This window comes from Castor canadensis, chromosome X, assembly GCF_047511655.1.
Source record: "Castor canadensis chromosome X, mCasCan1.hap1v2, whole genome shotgun sequence".
Taxonomy (NCBI): Eukaryota; Metazoa; Chordata; class Mammalia; order Rodentia; family Castoridae; genus Castor; species Castor canadensis.
In genome coordinates, this window is record NC_133405.1 from 138,240,398 (window position 1) to 138,267,339 (window position 26,942).

The following is a 26,942-nucleotide window of genomic DNA, read 5'->3' on the forward strand; positions in this document are numbered from 1 at the left end:
TTCCCATTACCTTTTTTCAGACAGTGTTTGATGAGTTTCATTATGCTCTTTTCATGTGTATATATGTAGCAAACTTTTATCCTCTTTACCCTTTAGTATCCTTTCCTTTCCCCTTCCCCCTTTCACTGATGATCCCTCAGACAAAACTATGAATATGAATACTATATAAATGTCTTTGAAGATTTGATTTTGATTATTTTTTAGTGTAAATGATAAACCAAGCCAGACAGCACAGTATTCAACGTGGATTTCCATTAGTAATATAGGGTGGCAGTGAGGAAAAGAGTCTGTTATTAACTTCACTTTGTACTGAGGTGATGGGGACTTTTTAAAGAGAAATTAGGGGAGTTGGAGTGGTCTGAGGCCTGAGCTCAGTAGAGCCAAGAAAATGAAACATTGCAGAAAGCAAGAAGGAAGACTGGTCCACATGAAACTTGTTTGGGTTTGCTTGCAAGAGAGAGAGGTCCTGTGCTCATGGGTCAACTAGAGCAAACATGGGTTGTCTTGGCAGCTTTTGAGTTTTCTCAGGTGGGCACTTTAAGGAAGATAGTGTCATTTAGTGATTCTACCTTAAACTGTTAAGTGTGTCTATAGGCCAAGGTTGGAACCTTGGTCAAGAATAGCATTCAGAGAAACCTGGCTAGAGTTTGGTCAAGGAGAGTATGGTAGTGAGCTTTCCATTGATGTGACAGAATACCTGAGAAAAGGAAGAAAGATTTGTTCTCACTCTTGGTTTCAGAGGGTTCAGTTCATTGTCATTGAACTCTGTTGCTTTGGGTCCGTAGTGAGGCAGAACATTATGATGGATGCACAGCTGCTTATCTCATGGTAGCCAGGAAGCAGTGAGAGAGAAGAAGGTGCCAGGGTACATGTATCCCCATCAAGGCCTTGCCCCCAATAACCTAACTCTCCTCCTAGGCCTCACCTCCTACTAAAGTTTCCACCACTTCCCAATAGCACCATCAAATGAGGAAAATTTACATCTCAATACTAATATCATTGCAAGTACTAGTCAAAATTTTACAACCATAGAACATACCTTCTTTTATATCTTATTTGAAGCAACACTAATCCAATCATGATCATTATCACTCAATGCAGTTATCAAACAGAATGTCTCAGTGTGGGCCTGTGTTTTCTATTCTACACATTAGTTGGATCCTTACCACTTCTTATAGCACTGACTTATATTCAAAGTTCTATAGGTTTCTTAAATTTCTTAATCCTTACCATAGTTCATACATATTAATCTTCCTTATTAGCATATATAAAAGCCTCCACTTTTGGCTCCCTAAAGCACATGTAGAAGCTCCTGTCATAGTCTCTATAGTCCATGCAGCCATACTTTTAAAATTAGGGGACTATGGTATAATAAAAATTTCTATCCTATTAATCCCCCTAACAGAATACATACCATACCTTTCATACTACTGACACTGTGAGGCATAATTAAGACAATCTCTGTCTGCTTATGCTAAACTGAACTAAAATCTTTAAATCCCATAGTATTATGTAATCATTGTTATCATCTTTCAGGCATGACGAAGTTTTATTGGAGCCACAGCACTAATAATAGCCCGTGGATTAGCATCCTTCACACTATTCTGGCTTGCAAGTACTCATTACAAACACATCCATAGCTGAACAATGCGTCTAACTCAAAGACTACAAATAGTTCTTCTGCTTACAGCTATACTTCGTCAACTTGTAGCGAGTCTCACCAGTTTAGCTTGTCTATCAACTATCAGAGAAAGAGTTGTTTATGATTATATCCTCATTTTCATGATCTCATATAACCATGATCATGATAGAATTTAATATGATATTTTTATATTACAACTCTGTATATACTCTATATACTTCCTATAACACAACAAGGAAAATTCACATATCGCATAAACAACATTCACCCATCATTCACATGAGAAAACACTTTAATATTAATACACTTATTGCCCTTACTATTACTATCTCTAAAGTCAAAAATTATTCTTGGAACCCTATTTTATAAATATAGCTTAGCCAAAACATCAGATTACGAATGTAATAAAAACTTAAAACTTCTTATTTACCAAGAAAGAACACACAAGCCACTAAGTCATGCACCCATTTATAAAAATAGGGCTTTCATAACTTTTAAAGGTCTTAGGAACCAAAAAAATGATACAATTCCACATAACAGTAATAAGCCTAATAACCTCATTTATAATTACTGTATTTCCTATTTTATAATTTCTAGCTATACTCTTTATCATTAATATCTACAAAAACAATATGTATCCTCAATATATAAAAAATCTCAATTATATGAACATTTACCCTTAGTATTTTACATTAATATTCATCCAGTTACAAAATGAAACAGATGTCACAAACTGACAGTGAATTACTTTCAAAATATAAAATGAACGCTTACTAGATTCCTTTTCAGTAATTTTTTCCTAGTAGCATTGTTTGTTACATGGTCAGTCATAGAAGCACTCTATTGGTATATGTTCTCAAACATAAGCATCAGTTGGTTTTTTTCAAAATGTCTTTCCTTTATTATTACCATACTAATTCTATTAACTAGTGATTATTCCAACTTTTCATCAGATAAAACGGAACAGGAATAATATCGTTTTTACTCATTGGATATGAACAGACAGACACAAATACAGCAGCACTTCAGGCAATTTTAAAATAACTGAGTTGATACTGGATTCATAATATCCATAGCATGACTCCTCATTTGCTATAACTTAGAAGAATTTGAGCAAATATTTGTAATAAATCAACACCCTCATATTATACCCCTAATGGGCCTTTTACTACCAACAACAGGTAAATTGACTAAATTTGGCCTACATACAGTTGTATTAAGTTATTTGGTAGCATATTCAGTGTTTTGAAAAAATCAAACATGACTAAGAGATTTCAAGAGAGAGTGGAACACTCTGTCTACACACACACATACCCATCTCAGACAAATGTCCCAAACAGAACTTGATGCTATCACTGATATTTCTCTTTTTTTTAACTCCTCTCTTGATTTTTTAAAAGAATTTGTATTGAGATAATTGACTGAAGAAGACAGAAATGTTATTTTGACTCACAGTTTTGCAGGTTCCAATCCATGATCAGTTGGCCCCTTTGCTTTGGTTGAAGCAGCACATCCTTTGGGGTGAGTGTGTGGCGGAACAAAGCTGCTCACCTCATGACAAGCTAGGGAGCAAAGACACACAGAAGAGCCTTGAATCCCACAAAGACTTTCTATAAATGCCTGGTGATGTTTGTTTTACTCATCACCAGAGTAGAGGTGTATTCACAAACAGAGGAAGTATTCATTTTTTGAGGCTGCATTGTGAAGTAGTATAGACTGAGTGGCTTTACATAACAGAGATTCATTCTCTCCCAGGTCTAAAGACCAGAAGTCTGAGATCAACATATGGCAGGGTCACACTCACTCTACAGGCTGCAGGGGGACATCCTTCCTGCCCCTTCCAGCTCCTAGGGGTCTCAGGTATCTCTTGGCTTGTGACTCCATTGCTTTGGTCTCTGTCTCCTTCATCAGGTGGTTTCTCCTCTTCTGTCTATTCTAAGAATGCTGCATTGGAATTATAAGGACACTGTCATTGGATTTAAGGCCACCCTAATCCAGGATGGCCTCATCTCTTAATCCTTAGCCAATTACATCTGGGAAAAAAAACTGTTTTCCAAACATAGCACTGTTTGGAAGCTCCGGGTATGAGGACTTGGATATATCTTTTTGAAGTCCACCATACAATCCACTATTCTCAGTCACATAACAGAACATTAAGCTGTTAGTCAGCTAGCTTTTCAGGCCATTGGAGAAGTCACCTTCTAAGAAAGGTGGTGTGGCAAACAACTTTACATGATGGAAAAATTTGAGGTGACTGGACTACTGTCAGGATATATGAGTAAGAGGTTGAAGGTGAGCAAAGGCCACATGTTGAATACTATCCCTGGAAAGCATCATGTAGGTTTAATTTTGAGGGGAGCTAGGTGGCATTCATCAACTGATCCCATTACATCTTATGCCTCAAAGATACTCCAGACAAGACTCACTGTGTGATTCTCAGCACACAGAGTGTTAACAGTGGTGTGGACAGTCTCTGAACAGTCTCCTCCACTTTTATGTTCTCATCTCCCCCATAGCCCTTGCTTCCTTCTCTCCTTCTCTGCAGGTCTCTGATTTCAGGGCAAGATATTGCAGATAATGCCCCAGCTAGTAGTGTTTTGATGACTGCATCCACTGAGTGAATGCTAAGAAAACACTAAACAACTCAAGTCTGCTCTCATCTTTGCTGCATTTCCCTTTTTTAACCCAACTTAATTTCAGCATCCTTGTTTTCTGCCATCTTGGGTCTCTGGGATAAAGTAAAATAGAAGCTCGATGTGTAATGTATGGAGACTGCTGATTCTTCACATTTCCTATTTCTTTCCTGGGAGATTAATCCTGGGAGAGCTGATGCATCGTAGCAATAGATACCTGCCCTTCCCATAAATGAACTTAAGCACACCAAGTGCTGGGAGCTGTTAGCAGAATTTCATTTATATACTTAATTAACCAGCTTCTCCCTAGGACAGAACTCCATTTACATTTTTACAGCCCTTCTCAGGGAGAGGGACTGAATAAGAAAAAAATTGCTGTACAATATTTAATGGTTGTAAGTTTCTGAAGGAATCAGCCAATTGCTCATAAGGTAAAAATCATTTATTACTGAAGTTTTACCCAGTGATAATGATGCTGGCTGCCTCTTGCATGCATGGAAAGTGCTCATGCCTGTCATTTGGTATGTGTTGCCCTTTATACCCATCACCTCACAGCAGCTGCATAAGGAAGGTTAATCACTGCTGCTTGACAGATAAGATATTTGAGTCCCAAAGAGGAAATCTAATTGCCCCATAGCCTTAGGACCACAGTCAGATCATTATCATGCCTTTTATTTTCATACTAGTCCCAAACACAGCATGTGTCCCAAACACAGTCATTCAAGCACTTTTGATTTTTTTCCCCTTTCAATAAAAATGTCTACATACACTACAAAATGCAGATTTCGTGTATTTGTTATGTATGTTCCTCTTATACTCTTTACATTAGTATCTTGCAAAATTGTCACAGAACAAAAATGTTAAAAGAATAAACTAAAGCAAAATGAATTATATTAATATTATTAAAATTTATACAACCAAAGAGCTTTAACAAGAATATAGTGTGTTTTTGCACTGAGCCACGTATTTAAATATACTCCATTATTTTTTTAAACTGTTGGTTTAAAATTGCATAAGATCATACTTTGAAAATCTTGTTTTAAATTCAGGTAATTTTGATACTGAGCTTTCAATATTTTGTATATACAGACAGAAGTACATTATCTTATATATTTTTGTTTTAACCATTCTTTCAGCCTATTCACTAGTTATGTAAGGTTTATATTGCAATGTAGTTAGTGAATTTAATCTTGCATTATATTAATTAGTTTTGTTACAAGCTAATTAAATGGTCTGATATTTTAATATTTTTAATGACACAGGCTCCATAGAAACTCTTCAGTGTGAATTCTTTTGTATTCAGTTGAATATTGTTTTCATGTGAAGGTATGTTTATGTGTTCATGAGATAAATGGACCTGAAGTTGTTACTCTGGCTTTTGTTTGGTTTTCCTATCAGTGCAGTACTAATACCGTATAAAAAGAATTAGGAAGTGTTTTCTCCAGTTTCCTGAAAGTTTGATAGAACTATTATTTCTTTCTCAGGTGGTTGGTGCATTCACCAGTGAAGCCATCTGATCCTAGATACAAAAAGGTTTTTAATTATAAATTCACTTTATTAGATGGAGGGCTATTCACTTTATTAGTGTCTTGAGTGAGTTTTGTATCTTTCAAAGAATTACTCCATTTCACTCAAGTTGTCAATTTGCTGACATTAAGTTGCATGTAGTATTGGTTTTTTTTTAATCCTTTCAATGATGTTAGAGTCTGCATTGATGTCCCCTCTTTCATTACTTATATTGATAAATTTGTATCTTGTTTTCTTTTTCTTCATCATTGTAATTGATTTTCTCTATTCTGTTTTTTTATTTGTTGGCGTCTTATTACTCCATTCTTTTTGTTTGTTTTGGTTTTCTTTCACTTAATTTTTTTAAGGAGAAAGCATAGATCACCACTGATCTTCCAGTTTTTTTCATGTGGCAATTGAAATCACTGATTTCAGACCCTTCTAAATATAGTATTAAATGCTATTGGTTTTCTTCCAAGCAGTGCTATAGTTACTTACATCTCACATAATTAGATATGTTTTTGTTCTTTACAAAATAGGATCTAGTTTCCTTTGCAATTTCATCTTTGACCCCATGTCTTATATAAAAGTATATTATTTAATACCTATGTTTTTGTGATTTTCCAAACACCTTTCTATAATTCATAACACATTTAACTTTTATTAGTCATGGAACATATTCAGGATGATTTCCGTTCTTTTAAATTTTTAAGAATTATGTTCTAATACCTACTAAAACTGTCCCAAGAATGGGGGAGGGGAAGATAAAGGAGAATGGTGGAGGAGGTGAATATATAAATATATACGATATATTTGATGTATTGTAAATGCTACAATGTATCCCCACCTACCACAACAATTAAAAAAGAGGGAAAAAAAAGAACAATATTTTATTATAGTATGTTCTGTCTTGTTGAATGTTCCTTGTAGACTTGAAAATAATGTGAATTTTGTTTGTTGTAATATAGAAATGCAAAGTAGATCATAGTGCTTAATACTTTTCTTGAAGTCTGCTGTATCTTTATTGATTTTCTGTCTAGTTATTCTACCAAGTACTGAGAGAGGCTTTAGGAGCCTCTGTATATTTGTCTGTTTCTCTGTGCAGTTCTATTAGTGTTTGCTTTATTTATTTTGAAGCTATTTTACTTGATGCATGCATGTTTAGAAGTATTATGTTGTGTTGATGAATTGACCTGTTTGTTATTATTTAATGTCCCTGTGTATCCCTGATAATGTTTATTTGTTGATCTAGGTCCACAGGTACCCCGAATCTCTTAGCAAATGCATTTATATAAGACATGTTTTCTTTCTTTATGTTTAATGTATTTGTGTATTTATATTTCAATTAGGATTCTATAGACAACATGTAATGGTTAAAGCTGTTATATGGTCATTGTCTACTAATTCCATCATCACTGCCATTTCTGTGTGTATTTCTGTTGATTGTCTTTTTCTTCTGGGATATAAGTTGCACTTGTCCACTTTTTCTGCAGGACTAGTATTCTTTATTACATGTTAGATACTGTGAATTTAACATCTAGCAAAGTGCAAGATTTTTGCCTCGTTTTGTTTGCTGCTTTTGACTCTGTGCTGACTGAATTAGCATCTGCCCAGGCTTCATTTTACTGTCTGCTAGCACTTTCTTCAGAAGATTGCACTTACAGTATCTGTCCACTCCCGTAATGCTTTCGGTTGTGTTAAAAACAAAAAAGACTGTATCAGTCTTATTTGTAGCTGTTGACAGAGTAGAACTATTACCTCATACCATTATTAAAACAGTAATGATTGTGATCATTTAAAATATAATAAACCCTAGTGGTTCATGTGGCTTAGCTATTCCTCCTATTGTCCTACTCAGCCTTGGGTACAAGTGGAAAGTACTTGGTCCTGTGATTTTTGACACGGTTCTGTGAATAATGTCTGTGTTCACTGTAGTTCTAGCTACTGGCAGAGTGGGAATGTTCTTCCACACAGTCTCATTTGTTGTTTGGCTGTATTAAGAAAATAAGTCTTCCTTCTCCCCAATCCCTTGCAGTCCCATATGACCCAATGGTACAGCTAGCTAGCCCTCAGCCCTAACCTTTCATCAGCTGATGTAGCCATTCTATCATGTCCTTTCCCAGCAGTGTGAGGACACACAGAATTTCTCTCTGAAAGAGAGAGATCTTAGAAAATCCAAAAGCCCAGTTTTTGCATATTAATTGCTTCAGAATAAAAATGCAGCCCACCTTGGCTCTGCTGGGATGTGGCCTCCCATGGGTGCCCCAGCAAACCCCACATGGAGTCCTCTCACGTGCTTGCTGCCTGCCTGTTTTCCACATTTAACAGGAGGGAATCAACAAACACAGCGAGGTTCCTTGCTGCAGTCATCTTTATTGCTCTGGGAAATGCCACAGCTAAGCCCCGAATAGTTTTTTTGATTTCTGCTTTGTTTTGCTTTGAGTGGAGATGTTCCTGAGCCCATAACCCCTCTTAAGGTCTGTCCTAGATCAAAGAGTTCCTCAGAAGGGGTAGTAAGAATCTGTTGTTACACACTGTTAGCTTTCCATCACTGTGACAGACAGGATACCTGAGATAAATCACCTTTTAAGGAAGAAAGATTTGCTTTGGATCATAGTTTCAAAGGTTCCAGTCCATGTTTACTTGGCCCTGTTGCTTTGGTCCTGTAATGGCATGGTACATCATGGTGGGACTACACAGTAGAAGAGGTCTCTTCACCTCATGGCTTCTGGAAAAGAAAGAAAGAGGAGTAGAGGTTCTGCTGTCTCCTTCAAGGACATGCTCCCAATGACTTCACTTCTCTCACCAGTCCCAACCTCCTAAAGATCCCACCACCTCCCAATAGTGCTATAGGCTGGGAACCTAGCCTTCAACACATGGACCTTGAAGGCACATTCCAGATCCACACTACAGCACAAATCTAGGAGAACCATATCTGGAAAGGAGGTCTTATAGTCCATCAGACACTTTGTTTACCACACTAAGGTCTTTCCCTCCTCCCTAGGGGCTGAAAAACTGATCCACCACTTGCGGAAACACAACATACCCTTTGCATTGGCTACCAGCTCAGGAACCACGTCCTTCGAAATGAAGACAAGCAGACACAAGGAATTCTTCAGTTTGTTTAACCATATCGTGTTGGGAGATGATCCAGAGGTGAAGAGTGGCAAGCCAGCCCCTGACATATTCCTCTCCTGTGCCAAGAGATTCTCTCCTCCTCCTCCCCTGGAAAAGGTGAGTCAGGGGTTAGTGAGAAGTGGCCATCATCTCACAAAATAAAAGCCATGTGGTATCTGTTAAACACCAGAAGTCTTGTTTTTACAGGGGAGGACCACTGTAGACTGCTCCTTACAACTCTGGTATAGGGCAGGGAGATCTCCTTTGGACAGATTTTGTGAGGGACTCTAAGTGTCCCTCAGTGCCAGAATCTTTGTGGCGGCATATGCAAATAAATATAAGAAGGCTTATATTTGATAGGACACTGCCTAAAAGGACCTTTTGAAGAGAAGGGGGCTGTCCATGACTTGGGGGATAACAGCATTCCTATTTTTAACTGGGGTACTCTTTAAGGCCTATACATTTCTTGCAATTCTGATGTAAATCACCAAAACTCATTTTATCTCCCCAGTTGTTCCTAAATGACTATGTTGTTGAAGCAGAATTTTTTTTGCATGTGCCATGAGGTTTGTTGGTAATGCTGAGGTTTTTGGACTATTCTCTTCTCCATGGGAAGGTGGCAGCTAGTGACTAGTGCACTGCAGCACCAACAACCCCATCCCGGTCTCAGTGGGCTTGCCTGCCTGTGTGGGGTATAGTGGAAAAGGACATGTAGTTTCTTCCTATCGGCCATTGCATGGGTCTTTCTAAAATGACTTGGCAGGAGCATTTAGAGAGAGTTATATCACTAAGATTTCTTCCAGGTTCTTCTGACCATTCTGTGACTGCAGCAGTGGAGTTAGCCCCACAGTTCGCAGGCAGATTCCACAGTCATAGCAAGGCATACTGGATGAGGCTGCATGGGTGGTCAGATTATGTTAGCCACTAGGGAGAGGCCCATCAGTGAGAATTGCTACTGGAGCCTCCACTCTTATGTGTGAGGATTTCATTGGTTTGGAGGGCTTCTGGAGAAGCAGTTCGGTGAAAGAAAGGTCTTTTCCCTCTTGGCCATTCATCTTTACTAAAAGATAAGAAGGAGGTGGGCTCACTGCTCTGCCCACAAGTCAGAGGAACTGCCTTCCAGATAAAACTGGGCACCAGCAGCATTTTCAAATGTTTTGCTCTTATTGTCTCTTGTTTCTTGTGTTTGTTTTTTGTTCCATTATTTAGGTATGATTAAGTCACTGATTATGGTTATTGAACTCAATCTTAGTTCTCTGTCTTCTGCCCAGAGGCCGGGGGTGGGGCTGAAGGTTGCAACATACATAATCTTTCTAAAGTCCAGACCCCATACTGAAGCTGTCCTGGGGCCCACCAAGGGCCATCTCATTAGTATCAGCTCATGTATGTTTGAAAAGGGGTTATTAGTCACATTGGAATCTCCAGGAATTATAGGAGCCCTGTGCCAAGAACCCAAAACAGACCAAATATATATTTGTTTATGATAACACAGGTATAAAAAAATCATTGAATGACAGTGATGCATTCCTAGCAGTTGCATACTCATCATTGCATTCAGCCCAACTGTAATTGTACAACTTGAGCCTGAGCCCTTCCAGCTCCAGTCACAGATTCAAATCCAAGCCCCAGGAATGGCTGGAACAGGTTCTAGATGCAAATGTGCATCTGCTTCCAGTGTTTGACATGTCTGTGCCTACATGCTTGGTATCCTCTTACAAATTCCACTGCATTGTCTTTGCTTTGCCTAAGGCCTCTCCCCTTATTGAAGAGTTATTTTATAATAAAATTTTCCCAGAAATACCTTTTTCTTTGTTCCACCTAAGTTACCATGGACAAGTTGAGCGAGGGCACCACTTGCCATAAATCCACTACCAGAGTGGGTTGTTACATGGAGACTCCTGAGTTCAGTACTAGACATATGAGTTAATAAAGACTGGATCTGACATTTGCCTTTGCACTGTGATCTGTTCATAGGGCCAAGGCAGTTGGAAGTGGGTGTTCCACCTTTAATATGGCTATGGAAACAAGTTTATTTCAAAACCACATGCAATGGCCTAGGGGTATGGCTCAGTCCTACAGTACTTGCATAGCATGATTAGGCTCTGGGTTCCATTCCCAACACTGAAAAACAAACAGACAACAACAACAATAACAAAAAAACACCTGCTCTCTTTGCATAAGACCAGCTGCAATGGAGCCCTGCACAGCTGGGTCACAGCCCAGCACACACAAGCTTCTACTCACAGGGTCTCCTGCCAAGTGAGGCCATGAAGAGAGCTTTACCCTCCTACTATACTTCCCCTTTACACTGCTTTAGACTGGACAAAGGAAAATGAGTTGTATATTTTTTAAGTATCTAGATTTTGGAGAGTTTTAAACATTAGCCTTGTTAGCAATCCATGTTGACTTATGAGTGTATTTATCTTGCAGAAATCAGACCTCTCTCATCCTATTTCTTATGCTAGTGCAGTGATAGCTTTGGGGGTTTTCCTCCTATGATGTGCATAATGAAGGAAGATGTCACAGGCATCTGGTCATGGAGGCACTGAGTTTGTGTCCTTTGCATTTGTCTCATGGATACCCACATCCGGGGCTCAGGCTTCATTGAACAGGACTGAGTTCTTATCCTGCTGCTTCCTCTTGTAAAGAGGGAGATTCTGAATTGCCATAGGAAATTGATGATGGTACCATTGGAATTACCAGATTAGTTATTTGTGGTAATAACAATAATAGGAAGGTTGGGAAAAGCAAGTAATATCAGAGGAGGAAGTTAGAGTAAGTATTAAATATCATTTTACTAGGGGAGAATAGTTTACAGAACCTCTGGTAAATAATTTACTTTTCACTGGGAATAGTTTCTTTTAAGTTATATGTCATTCTGTGTGTGTGTGTGTATGTGTTGTTGTACTGGGGGTACGTTGTGACATTTACAAAAGTTCTTAAAATACATCTTCTTTAATTCACTCCTTCATCATTCTCCTTTATTCTCCCTTCCTCGATTCTTAGAATAGTTTCAACAGGTCTCATTTTTCCATTTTCATACATGAGTGTATAATATTCTACCACATTCACCATCCTATACACTTTCCTTATATCCTTCCCCTTCCCACTGACACAAATGCCCAGACAGAACCTATTTTACCTTCCCACCTTCTGTTGTTTTTTAAAAAGACATTTTTGTATAAGATATCTATACAGAGAGTATCATTATGACATTTCCATTTATATATGTATTGTATCCCTAATTGGTTCATCTCCTCCATTTTTCTCCTTTCTACCTTAGTACTCTTCTTATGATGATTTCACCAGGTTTAAAAATTATATATTCATTCTTATGTAGAAAGTACATCACCCATATTCACCTTCTTCCTGATTCTACCCTCCCTCTTCCATAGTACCCTCCCATTAGGGTGACCTGTTTTTCATTTTTATTCTTCGTTGTTTAGGTTCATTGGTCAGTGGAATGTTTGCCTTGGTATTATACCTGTCCAGGCATTATGCTTAAATCAGTGTGACCCCCATCCACTGTACTGCCTTGCCCTTTTTCCCCCATCCTGTGTTGTTTTAACGGTTTTCGGCATGTTTCCTTGTATCTTATTCTTACACAGATGTGATGTATTTCATTTATTCACCATCTTTCTTTCCTTTCCTGCCTAAACCCACACACATATGCATATGACACACGCACACACTTTAAAAATCAATAGAGGCCTCTTTCCGAAGTCTCCCAGAGCCTATTTAAAGACTAACAACTGTTATTGTCTGAGGGCACTTGCTGTGTCCCCAATAGGTACTCAGCCTTTTGGAGTGTTGAACTCTGAATCTCTGTGACTCTGAGCTCTCTACAGACTTGCAGGCATGAGTGAGCTCATGTTTCTGCAGCAGGTGGAAGGCCAAGCTGGCAGGCACCCCAAGGCTGTCTGGGTACATGAGGTCGTAGTCACAAAAATGCACATCTTTGTTTTAAAATAAAAATGATGGCAAACTTTACCCATGACTTCTTTGGGTTTGACACATATTACAAGTTAAAATGAAAATCAGTTTGTAAAAGCCTCACCATCACTATGTTGTACATTTTAGTTTTCTTAGTAATGGTGTTTTAGGTAATTGTTTTTGTTATTACTATTATTATATTTGTTTTTCTTTGTTCTGTATGCAGGAAAGTCTTGCATATGAAACTTTTATGCACCTAAAGACTAAAAAGGAATAACAAATGTATTTAAACTATAGCATGCTGAGTAATTACATATAGTATCCTTATCACAGCACTGGACCCCATCCTTCCATTACAGAAGTACTTACTGGAGTCCTTCAATGCAGCGTAAGTACACCTAATCCAAAAATCTAAAATCTGAAATGCTCCAAGATCTGAACACTTTGAGCACCAACATGACATCACAGTGAAAAATTCTACACCTGACCTCATGTATCAGCTTGAAGTTAAAACACAGACATACTAGCTATATTGGATAAAATAACCTAAAGGCTGTATGAATAAGGTGCATATAAAAGTTAAATGGATTTTGTGTTTAGGTTTGAGTTCTGTCCCTAAAATACTTCATTGTGTGTTTGTAAATACTCCGAAATCCAAAAGCTAAAACATCTGGTCCTAAGCATTTCAGTTAAGGGATATTCATCCTGTATATAACAAGGCACTTAATAGATTTTACATACTGTCTTGTCCAATAAATGTTACCATTTGTAAATCATTCTATTCCACTTTACTAGTTTATCACTTTCTTAAAATGAGCAGTGTAACTGAAACCATACCTGTGTGTATGTGTGTCTGTGTGTCTGTCTGCTATCTCTCCTGTTGTGAAACCTCTACATTTTCCTTGGGAAGACTTTGAGTATTGTGTGAGTATCTTGATATGTAAATACCAGGGTTAGAATTGTGACATAGCATTCACAATTTGTAAACAAGGAACATGGATAGATTCTACCTTTTTTCTGGAAACCTGCGTATTTGTTAATGATCAGGGCTAGACTCACATCAGTAGCTACAGCAGGCTCATTTCAGGGCAGCCTTCAGCACATCTACTTCATTTTCATCCGCATCCCAAAACATCATCCCATGACCTTGTTAACAGGATAGGCTCAGAGGTGGGACTATGGGTATTCTCTAAAAAGATGTGATTCCAGCTTTATTTCCTTTGAGGAGTCTATAGTTCAATCAGAAAAAAAACTACTTATCCATAATGACAAAACTCCCATGTTGTTAGAGAAAGTAAGTGGTTAGTGAGTAAATTTTCAATTGATTTGTAACAAATGTGAAGAAGTTTCTCTCTGCAGCTCTTCCCTAGATAAAAAGAAAGGAATAATATAGCGAGTTTTAAACATTCTTTTATAATACATGCAATTGCATGTGAAGCTCAGCTGAAGTATAATTGTGTTCCATGTTTGGTGTGCATTGTATTTGTCCCAAAAGCATGCAAGCAGGAGCAGCCCCAGCCATCTGTGTGACTGCCAGTGAGATGACATAACCCTTTAACAGGGACATGTACCTCCCAGAATTATGGGAAACAGACAGATGGTATCCTCATTTCCCATTTAAAGGGAACATGTGTGGCCGGGGAGCCTTGCAATCCTTCTGAGAGTAGTCATAATGATAATAAATAAAACCCTGAAGCTTAGCTTCTAAGACAACATTATCAAGAACACTGAAATGAGGCTTCTGCAAACTGGTTTCCACTTTAACTGATAATGGGTGTCATGTGGATATGTGGATGTTTCTTGAGTTAGTTTCCTATCCCCTAGCACTCCAGTGAGGGGTACCATCATGTTTGAGCTCTCCTGGAAGGGGGAACAGTCACCTTGCTACTGCTGGCTGCCCTTCTCAAGCCTCAGGGATCTGACAGCTCCAGCTATTATTGCCCCAGCTTCATAGTCACCTTGTCCTTTTATTACCCATAACCCCTGAGCAAAACATAATAGCTTCCATTGCTTGCTATCAGTATTATTTCATGTCCATTCCCAGGCAGGCCCTCCCTCATTTCATTATTCTTAAAAAATCAACTATTTCCTTCACATGTACTCCCCTTGTACTCCTTTTTACTCTTTAATTGAACATGCCTTTAGATTTGGTGTTCCCCCTAAGTTTCCTTGGATAAGGTTGCTTGCTTTGCCCAAGCCCACTGTTGTTTCCTCTACCCTGTTAGGTTATGTATTTGGGGGCCTGTAAACTAATCTGACAAAAGCTAGATAAACAAGAGAATTAGTAGATTTTTTTTATATATCATGGAGTTGACAGAAAATTGTCTCTCAGGTTGGCAGTTAGAACCCCTTGCTTCTGTGTCATCTTAATAGGGATTGGGGGCAAGGGAATACTTGTGAAAGAATAAATGACTGTTAGGAAAAACGGATGGATCTTAGGAGAATAGATGAGGAATGTGATGGTATTATGGCACTATCTATTGGGGTGATTTCATACCTACATGCTGACTTGGGCTGACTTTTCCTCCTTGATGATAAGAGTCAAACCCCTGGGAATAGGGGTTTATGAAAGCCAGCTGGATTCTTTTGGGAGACTTTGCTTTCGGGAAGATAAGGGGATTCAGAAAAGCCTCTTCCTGGAGTTGCTGTCTCAGTGTTTCCTGCTCACAGAAATCCTGCCAACTGGTAGATTCTGGAGCTGTTCCTTTCCCAACACAGGACCCCTGTCTTCTGGCTACAAGCACCCCATGCTCACTTTCTCACTTTTCCCCTGTGGTTTCACATCCAGCTGGTCAAGTGAGAGACCCCCTGCTTAGGGAACACTTGCAGCCTTGTTGCTGAGTGACCCTGATCAGCACTCAGTCTCTGCTTCTCATGTTCTCCCTTCATTCATCTCAAGTCACCTCACTGTTCATGATTAGTAAGCCACCTGGACCCCTGTAGTCCTCAGTGTTGTTCCTACCTCATCTATCAGTCACCACTATCCCCTTCTCTGATCACATTCTGACTTCCTTCACTGTCAGAACATCTCTTTGGCACTTGCTGGGCCGGTTCTACTTTCTTAGCTGCTAGAACCTGGAGGTGCTCCTGCAGGTCTTGCCCACCCCTCTGCAGCATGCCCCTCCTCCTCCACATCTGGCAGCACTGTTTCTATGACTTCTCACCCTCTGCTCTCTCTCAGCTACTTTGTTTTCCTTGTTTCCTGCTCCTCCTCATTTTCTGCAATATCCCCCAGGGGATCCTCTCTGCTCCCTTTCATTAGTATACTCTTATGCCCAGACTTGGTTTCTGGAAGCTTCACAGAGTTCTGGAAACCCACAGTCTGGAAGCAGCCTTGGATCTCTTGGAAAGAGGTTCACTGAGGCCACCCTTGTAAGGACATGCTTGCTTGTCTTCCTCTCGTTCTTTACTTTTCTCCTTCAACACAGCAGATACAACTCTTCTTTACTGCTATTTAACAAACCCCAGGTTTGCACCCATTTTTGGGATTCCTGTCTATGTCCCCTACCCCTGCCTTGCAGAGATACTGTGCAGAAGCTGTCTTCTTCACCCTAATCTCCCCATCTATTTGGTAAATTGTCCTTTGTGTGAGAACATGGACTATAGGATGGACCATGTTATACCATGATGGTCCTGGGTCCCAAGCAGATGTCTGGTTCCTGCATTACCCCAGACTGATATCTAGCCATTCACCCGATGGCAGAATGGGACATTCTATGACACAGAGCTGCTTGCCAGTCTTGTGTCCTTTGAGCTATGCCAGTATTGACCTCAAGTTCACAGCTACACAGGACCTAGATGTTTGCTAGCTGCATGCACGTGGATCCCTACCGTGATGCAGAGTCATGCAGAGCATAAGGCTGCCTCTGAGAGCATGGGGTCTCTGGGAACACACTGATTAGAAAGAGAAATGCTACCTATTTACTACACAGATTAGAGAAAATTTTACTGAATACAAGAGAGCAGCAAGACCAAATCCCATCGGGCTCTTTTCCTTTCACAGTTACTCTTCATGTGTGCTGTGGTCATACTTCAAATGCCTAATTCACACATTAACTAGAGAAACTCCATGTTGTCCACACCTGCTCTGCTTTCAGGGTAGGAGAAAGTAAGCAACAGTCTCAACTCCAGAATTTCCCTTTTCAAGGCAGTACGATCATACTGCATTGCAAAAATCCCACCTAGCTTCATTGGATCACTCTGTGTGGATAGTGGGAAAGGGCTTGTGTCTCTACAGATAGTCTTTCACAAAAAGCATCTCATGTCTGAGTCTTTATACCAATGCTGCTGTTGCCTCTCCTACATGATTTAATTCCTTAGATGTCACAAACTAAGAAATTATAATCTCCATGTGTACTTCATTACATCCTCTGCAGTGTTTTGACCGTCACTCAGTGCCTTAAAAACACATGTGCACCATTCATCCCTAGAATACTTTTTTTTTTAAGTCAGTAACCAGTCAGTGAAAATGCTGTCACTGTATTTATGGCAGTTTAGGAGCTTGACTGGTGACCAGTTGTGCATTTTTGGTAGCAACAATTTGTATAATTGGCATGTCTTTTGATAACTTAAGGTTTCAAAGCGCTAGCCAACAAAAATTTGATCCAGATCCTGCTGTTCCCATGTTGTGCCCCTCCCTGCCTCCCAGGCCAGGGATTACATCAGTTTTGTTGCTCTGCTGTTTCCAGTTCTCTGTTGGAGCTGTACTGATTTTTTAAACTTTAGTTTCTAACTTGTGGTTGTAGCTAATATTTATTGGAAGATTTGTGCTAAATTCTTGCTAAGTCTAGTTCAATCCAGTACCACAGATAACTCACAGATCTGGGAAGCCTTCTTTCTTACTGCGAATAGAGGTGAACAGTCTGTGATTCAGAAACTGCTTGGCCCATAGATAGCACCAGCACTTTCTGCATATCTGCTTCTCACCTTGCATTTCATAGCACTGTCTTGAGGTAATAATACATTTTAGTTTTGCTTTTGATTTTGTTTTGTTTCATTTGCACTGACAGTGAAACTGGTAGATTCTTCCCACATTAAACACCGAATACCTTTCTTAGGTTACTCAACATATGGCATCTGTGGTACTTTTGCACAAATTATGTGACTTGGACTTAGAATATAGTCCAAGGGTAGAGAGCTTGCCTAGCATTTATGAGGCCCCATTTTCCATCCCCAGCAATGCAAAAGAAAAAGAAAATGTTTGACTTGACCTTAGCTAGGCTAGAACAGCAAGAATAAGCAATGAATGGGGCCTAGTTGTATCATGGGATTTATGGGATGAACATGGTGACATTTGAGATTGTCATGCAATAGGTCTGTCATAAATCATTCCAAGATGGGTGTCACACCACTAGAAAGGGGCAGGAAACCTAAACTGACCAGCTCTAACACTAAGTAAGTTCCACACCCATTCAGTTTTTACACATCAGCCTTTAATGGGGAAAGTCTGCTCCTGGCAAAGTGAGCCAGGTAAACTGAGCTAACTCTTTCATTCATAAGAAAACTGGAAATGCTGGACAAAAGGGCTGAAGCACCTCTTTGAAGTTGTCTGATCACCTAACAGGTAGTGAACAGGCACAGGGCTAAGACCAGAGAAAAACAAAACCAAGTAAGTGGAGTCCAGCCTTTGGGGCCTATTTTACCCTACAAGTGGCCCACCCAGGAGGTAGCTAACAAGAATGAGAAGATCCGTGGAGCTTTTAGGAGCACAGAGCTAGGAGAATAAAAACTGGTATTCACAGCCTACTGGACAGGGTAAAGGATGGTCCTGTTGTGCCACTGGGCCTTGGGCTTCAATACCTAACCATGCCTAAAAGTAAGGGTACACAGGAGAGTGGTTCCCACGCAGTAACAACATTAGAGGACAGGAGGGCACATCGTAATTAATGGGTAGAAAGAAAGATAGATAGGTAAGTAGGTAGGTAGATAGGCCAATGTTAAATATGGTAGATTCATAGGATACATTGGTACACATAGATAGATGGAAGATAAAAGATATATAGTAGATATAGATAGATAGATAAGAATACATGGAAGATAGTTGATAGGCAGATGATAGATGGATAGATAGACATTAGGTAATATAGATACATAGAAATACATAGATGCATTGGTAGATAGAGACAGATGGAAGACAAAAGGTAGACATATAGTAGATGATAGATAGACATATGTGGATAGATTTAAGATAGCAGATAGACAGGCAGAAGGTAGATGATAGATGGAAACATACGTATATAGATGAAACCGAAGAAGAGAACGTTGAATTCTAGCTAATGCTTGAGTTATTAGACACAGACTTTAAAATAATTTCACTTAATATTATAAAGGAAATGAAACACAGACTGAGGACTGCAGGAAAAAAAAGCTACAGAACAGTAAAAATGATCAAGCTGTTGAAGCCACATGCAGTACCACAAATGGATCTTGTAAATTGAGCAAAAGAGGCCAAACACAGAAGAATAACATGTAAGAGTAAATTTAGCAAGATTGAGAGTGTCAGTAGGAGAGCAATTAGCAACTTTCGCCAAATCTCAAAATGTACCTCCAGTTGTCCATCCACTTTCACTTCCAGACAGTTAAAAGAAATAACTGAAGGGTCCATCAGGAGGAGAGTGATTTCATAGCTGCCTCAGGGGCATCTTGCTGGAACAAATGGGCCAGTATTGATACTGACAGAGAGCTGCTCTTAGTTTGTCCTCAATGGGAAAAACAAAGTTCAGGGTGATGGGTATTCAGTAATTCCATTTCTGTAGAAGCAGAAAATAGATATTATGTAAAATGCATTTTAAAAATGAGCAAGCTGTTTTCCACAGTTATCTTAGAGGCATGCGGAGAATTGTAGAGCATGTTCTTTTCCTAAGTCACACAGTTCCATGCGAACCTATGTGCACACCAGGTGTGCAGCACATACTTCTACATAGACACAGGTATGCATATAACATTTCATTGGAAACAAATCTTTTTACAATTAAACACAGTATAATTTTTAAGTTAAAACTTTGTAAAGATGCTGCTATGTCAGAGTCTTTATTGAGGGGGATCAGAGTGTCTCATTTTCACATAGCCTAGAAGAACAGCAGTTCTGGGGTCTCCAGATTGCTTTGTACTCGTAAACGTTATTTAGGATCTATAAGAGCTTTCATTTATGTCAATTATAAAACTTGATATTTACTGAGTTAAGAAAATTAAACCTGACATTTTTAAAGTACTCAATTTTTAAAGTTTGATAAATCCATTACATGTTAACAGAAGTAACATATTTTTAAAGAGTAGCTATCATTCCTGATTAGTTTTTACATATTGCAAACATTTTAGCGCCTCTTGCAATAAAAGTAGCCATATTCTCAACTCTATATTCAGTCTATTCCAACACATTGTTTAGGTGGAGGTATTTACTGAAAATTCAGCCTCATGCACATAATTATTTGGAAAAGAAATAGATATGTTAATAGTCTTTCCAGATAATTTCAGCTATTTTTCTTTGATATTTACCCTAAATTTCAACAAGCAGTGGTTTCCTAGGTGTTAGCTGAAGTGTGGAATTTGAAGTCCTATCAGTGATTTCTTCATTCTCATTTATATTAAAATCTGTCATTCTCTCTTAACCTTTGAACGGGTCTTGTGTCCACTTGTGATTTTGTGACATCATTTGTTCATTGAGAAAATACTGGTTAACTGAAAAGTTACATCTCCAAACTGTCAGCATATTTCCTTACAGCATAAGAAACTCACATCTGTGCAGGTTACCATCATTTATCCTCAGAACAATCTAAGTCCCAGCAAGTTGTCAAGGTCACCATTGTAGGTGACCATTTTCTAAAATTATAATTTTCACTTGAACACTCAGATTTTAATTCTGGCAACAAACACTCTTCTGTTTCTTAAAGTGGCTGTCTCACTCTAAATTTTTGAGAAAAGTTCTGCCAAATGCCCAAAACTTAGTAATGTATTCTTGTCTATTATCAATCTTTCTTTCAAATAAAAACTAACGTTCCACAGAAGAAAAGCTCTGATGAAATGGTTCTTTCACCTTGCAATCCTGAGCAGGTGAACAGGTGTTTCATAATTGCCCTTCCCTTTGCTGCCTCTTTGATGTTTATAAAGGAAAAAAAATGGAGGTGGGACTAGTTTCCTTAAAAACATCAGATCCTTAGATTACTCTCTGAATTGGTACATTTTTAGGTAACACACCTAAAATCTCCTTACTCTTTTACCTATTAATTCTGAGTACAGGTTGAGAAAGTCTGTGGTTCATACAGAATTTTGTAGTCTCAGCTAAATTTCTGCAGTTTAAGGGATTGTTGTTTGAAGTCAGCCTGGGAGATTCTGGAAGCCATAGAGTCAAGAGCTTTGCTAGGTTCTATGTGTGCAAACCCAGTGTCTATAAAAAGAATGTTCCAGAGTGATCCATGGACCATCTAGTGCATTCATGGGAGCCTCCAGGTACCTCTCAGACTCACAGCCTTGGTGTCCAGCTAGTCACAGAAGTGCATCTTAAACTCCTTTCACCATTGAATAGCAACAAGGAGTCCAATGAGTGTTTTTTTCCTTACCTCCTGGGTTTCTTCCTTTCCAACCTCATATACCAAGTATGAGTAGCCATATCTGAAAAAGAAGTCTACTAGCAATTGCAATTTCTGACTGTATTTCCAAGTGAAAATATCTCCTGCTCAAGGCCTCAGAATATAGAATGTGCTCATCATTTAAATATTAGTAGGCAAATCAGTAAGTTCAAATCACTAGCTTTCCTTGCAGTGTGATGTTTTAGTCATTGTCCCTCTTCCATAAGTTATCTTATAAACATATACTGAATTTTGCCTTCTCATAAGAACCTTCCATTTTCCATTTACCATAAGAAGGAAGTATCAACCTCTGTTGGATTTATAATCTGTTTGTTCTCTCTTGTAAATGTTTAAAATAATACCATAGTACACAGTCATCATTATGGGAGAAATTATACAGCCATTCATAGATTTTTGTGGTGGTCATTAAGGAACATATCTAACAATGCTGTGCTTGACATATTTACAGACATAATCACTGATGTTCACTGCAGTGATGGGGGAGATTTAATGTCCCTGAATAGCAAGTGTAATGCATCTTACAAACTTCCAAGGTCAACCACATGGGTATTCCTCACCATTTTAATATCAGGTATGCTGAGTGATTATTCTTAGTATTTTCTCAACCCCTTCAGATAAACAGAGTTGAGCAAACAAAAGTGATGATAACATTTTCTTTGCAATTGCAAAATCCATTAGCCCAACAGGAGCTGCACACTGTACTTATTTGTGATGTATGTGTTTTGTTTTACTCAATGTGATTACTGGTAAGTACATAGATTATTGGGCAATTAATTTTTCTCATTCTTTAGATTCAGACACATCGAACAGAATGTAAAGTGCTGAAATCATATGCCAGAAGTGACTTCCTATTTTCATATTCATAGCCTTCCTTGAAGGGCTTCTTATAATTTATTCTTACCATTTTGTTCTAGTGTAACTGCTAAGTGGTTTTCTCAGTTCTGTGTATGTTTGCTTATCGAGATTGTGAGACCTCCACATATCAGCACTTTCTAAAAATGATGGTTCTTACTAGTCTACCATAGTGTCATATAGTATATAACCTGTCTGTATTAAGCCACCATTTCAGAATAAAACATTTGACACTGAACCCAGTATTTAAAGGGATTGGTTTTATCATGGATTTGTTAAAAAGTAACTAAACAGTCTTGCCCTCAGATTATCTTATTAGACATAAACAATGCTGCTAAAATTGGGGGACAATGACATGTAATAATGGTAAGAGTTACTTCACAAGGCTTTGTCTTTTTAATGGTGCTAAAGAACTGATAAATGGTGTTAAGTTCTGATTCCATCTCAATCACACTATCTCCCCTATAAAGTATAAACCTCTTAGCCTGGACATTTTGGCACTTGCACCTTGCTATGGTTGGGGTATGGTTTTGTGGAGGTTGTCCCCCAAAGTTCATGTTACTGGAAGCTTAGTCCCAGTGATGTGAGAGGTGGGCTCTTTTTCAGGTGGAACCTAGTGGGAGTTGGTTAGGTTATTGGAGAAACTCCCCTGGGAATGGATTAAGATAGTTCTTGTGGGACCCTGAGTTAGTTCTCACAAGAACAAGTTGTTAGAAAAGAGTAAGCCTGACCCTGAATTGTTCTCTGGTTTCCTGTATCAACACATAATCCCTTCCTCACACCTATGCTTCTTCCATGATGCCATCACCATGATGTTTTGCAACTAGGGTGGGGGTTGGAGGCTTACCAGGGCTAGTGTCATAATGTTTGACTTTTATCTCCAAAACTATGAGCAAAGTGACCCTCTAATCTTTATAAGATACCTAACCTTGAGTATTTTGTTACAGTAACAGAAAATAGACTAAGTCACTCCCACTACAGGTTTCCCTGACTAGTCTTTCTTCTGGCTTCCTTCTAAGCAGAATATTTTTCAATGCTTTTTCAAGTCCAGATGAGCCTTTCCACACTGGGGATATAGCCTACAAGTATCTCTGCAGTTTTGTAAAGCTCCTATCTCTGCCTATAATTCTCAGTCCATGCCTCCAGTTTCCCAGTTGCTACATCCATCTGATTATTGATCCCAAGTTTCTTGACCTGACTCTGATCAGCTACTCCAGAATCATCCTTCCTAAACCCAGTTTTTCCAGACCCACAGATGCACCTCCCAAATCCTGGTGAATGGACTCAGTTGCCCCAATTAGTAGGCTCTAAGAGAATAAGAAAGTTGTCTGCTCTGCTTTCCATCTTCTTTCTGTCCCAAGACAGTATGTTACGTAGGTGCTGATTTCCTCAAAATATATGTAACTTGCTCATATTGCTAATAGCTATTCAACAAAGCTTGGCTTTTGACATGAATATACATTCTTGATGAATCTCACCAAAAACACAAACAGGAAGAGGCAAATGCCATTAATGTGCAATTTATTAATCTCCTGGCTGTCAATTGAGACATTTAGCAATGTCACCATTGGGATAGAAGGTGCTAGTTCTAGTGTCATCAACAGCATGAATAATTTGAATCTTCTTAGTGAATTTTTTATAACATCTGCAGAACAGATCACCATTATCATAATAGTAGATGATATTGATGGAGCATTTAGCACTTGCCAAGCACTGAGCATTATGTATTCATTCCTTTATAAAACTGAAGTTGGTGGGAAGACATACTCAAATTCTTCTGTGGCCTGAACAGTGTTGTTTGTCCAAGCTTAATGTATTTGTTCTCTATACTCTCAATAATACGAATTCTTCCATGCAATAAAAGACTGCAGGTATTTCATAGTTTTGAGATTTTGTACATTGAATTTAAAAGGTTACAGCTCTTCTGTGGTCTGCTCGGCGGCTAGAGTGGTGTATTCTTCTCTGTATTGAAAATGTTTCCCTCTGAAATTATCCACTGCTTACTCCTCTGTGAAGATTTCATCTCCTGGCTAGGGGGAACCTTCCTTATTTCCTGGTTAAGACTGATTTTTAGTAGGTCTTCCAAAAACTGTTGAATTTAATGAAATTGAATAGAACAATCCATGCATTTTTGATACATGATGCAAAAGTTGGTTTTTGGGAATTGAAAAAAATCTGTAACTTTTTTGATATATAGAGCACATATATACATCCAATAAAAGTCAGATGTAGTACATCTGCATTATTAACATTTCATAAAGAAAGCATATTGGACAAAAAATGTCTGTGTTAGTAGTCTTTCATCACTGTGACAAAATACCTGGATAAACAACTTAAGGAGAAGGGATTTGTTTTGACTCATGGCATCAGAGGTTTCAGTCCATGGTCAGCTTAATTTATTTGTTTGTTTGCTTGCTTGATTTTTAACACTTTTATTAGCACGTATTATTTGTATAAGGGAGTTTCATTGTGACATCTCCATATGTGCTTATAGTGTACCTTGGTTAGATTCACCTTATCTATTATTCTCCTTCATCTCCCTTTCTTAAAACAATTTCTACAGGTTTCATTGTTCTATTTTCATACAAGTATCTCACAAGCTTTTTCACAAACTCTATTACTCTATTTCTGCATCTCCAGTTACTCCTAACCTAACTGGGAGTAACTGGAGATGCAGAAAGGACAAAGGATAGACAAACATGCATAAAGTTTGGGCCAGGTGTACTGGATGCTCAGATGGAGACACACAACTGCCTTGTTGCTTCTTTTCTCTAATAACTCTTCTTTTACTTTGCTTCTTTTCTCTTATTCTTTGAAACCTTACTTCTAAAGTCTTTCTTCTTTTCTGTTCTTTAAAGTCTCTTGCCTTAGACTCACACTGTCCCATGTTTTCCTTAATCTCTCTTAAAGTCTTGGCCCTCAGACTTGCATTGTCCCATGTTCTTTTTAGCTTTTCTTTAGTGTAGCTTTTCTAAAGCCTGTGTATAAAGTTCTTGGTACAGAAAGCTGCTCTGATAGAGACACAAAACAGCCAGCAGCAGCAGCAGCCTCACAAGCAGCCCGCAGCCAGCCAATCAAAATCCTCGGGTCCTCCTTCAGTGAGTCTTTTATATACAGTGGTAAACAAAGAGGTGGAGCAACAGTTCTCTGGAGGGGGCGTGACATTGTAATGAGAGAAACCTGCTGTTCCTACTTCTCTGAAGGTAAGCAACTTAGGAAAAGCAGCTGTGCTGCATTTTGCCTTCACCCCCTCTTGCACCTGGGGCCATGCCAAACTCAGCCTATAGATCATTGGGCACAACTGTGCTTATGTCAAGTTCTCATAGACTTCTCATAATCTGCTCCCCACACAAGTATATAAAGTACATTGACTATATTCACTCTCCTTCATTTTCTGTATTCCCCTCCTCCTCCCACTAGTACCCTCCCCTGAACAAAGAGCTGTTTTACATTCCTGTCCTTCATTATTTTAAGTGTATTAATTGTCCAAAGGGGTTTTGATGTGGTATTTCAAACATGCATATATTGTTCTTTAATCATATTAACCCCCTCTATTACTCTCTTACTTCGTGATCTCCTTCTACCACCATTATTCAGTAGCATTCAGTGTATTTTTGTTAGGCTATCATCATATACAGATGCAATGTATTTTGATATTATTCACTAGCACTCTTTTTCTCTCCTACCTTCCCCTAGTCTCCTCAAATAATACCCCTATTTCAAACATGTTGTTTGTATGCATATGATCGTGTATGTATTTATGTACATATTTATCTTTGAGTGTAGCTTCCACATGTGAAAGAAATTCATGCTACTTTTGTCCTTCTGAACCTGGCTTACTCTGCTTAATATAAGGATTTCCAGTTCTATCCATTTACCTACAAATGCCATAATTTCATTCTTCTTTATGACTGAATCATACTGTACTGTTTATATATGCCACATTTTCTTAAACCATTCATCAGTTGTAGGGCATCTGGGCTGATCCCATAGTTTATTCTGAATAATGCTGCAATAAAACATGGACATGCAAGTATCTCTACTGTGTCCTGACTTACATTCCTTCAGATACATGCCCAGGAGTGGTATGGCTGAATCACATAGTAGTTTTATTTTTAGTTTTTTGAGGACCCTCCATAGTATTTGCATATATATTCCCACCAACAGTTTATAAGTGTTCATTTTTCCCTATATCCTCACAACTTTTTGTTGCTCTAAGAATTGTGTGTTCACTCATTGGGTTGTTGCTTTCTTTAACACATTTGTCTTTTGAGCTTCTGGTATATTCTGATTATTAATCCCTTTTCAGAAATACAGTTGGCAAAGATTTTCTCCCATTCTGTAATCTGACTTTTCAGTCTAGTGACTGTTTCCTTTGCTGTATAAAAGCTTTTTAGTTTGGTACAGTACCATTTGTCCATCTTTTCTCTTAAGTGCTGAACTATTGGAGTTCTATTCAGGAAGTTATTGCCTGTACCTATATATATTCCAGTGTTTTCTCTATTCTTTCCTATAGTAATTTGAGTTCCAGATCTTTTTTGGTTTATTGTGGTACCTACACCTTGAGCCACTCCACCAGTCCCCCCCCCTTTTTTTATGGAGGATTTTTTCAAGATAGGGTCTCGCAAACTATTTGCCTGGGCTGGCTTCAAATCTTCCTGATCTCTGCCTCAG

The 26,942-nt window shown here is 38.6% G+C and overlaps 1 protein-coding gene across 2 annotated transcripts in view; it reads left to right on the forward strand.

The window, feature by feature from the left end:
* Window positions 1-26,942, forward strand: part of Pudp (pseudouridine 5'-phosphatase) — an 85,041-nt gene that overhangs the window by 48,511 nt on the left and 9,588 nt on the right. For both annotated transcript variants that reach the window (XM_020151911.2, XM_074062831.1), the window contains exon 3: window positions 8,786-9,015. In XM_020151911.2, coding sequence (XP_020007500.1) covers window positions 8,786-9,015 — 230 coding nt within the window. The remainder of the gene's footprint in view (window positions 1-8,785; window positions 9,016-26,942) is intronic.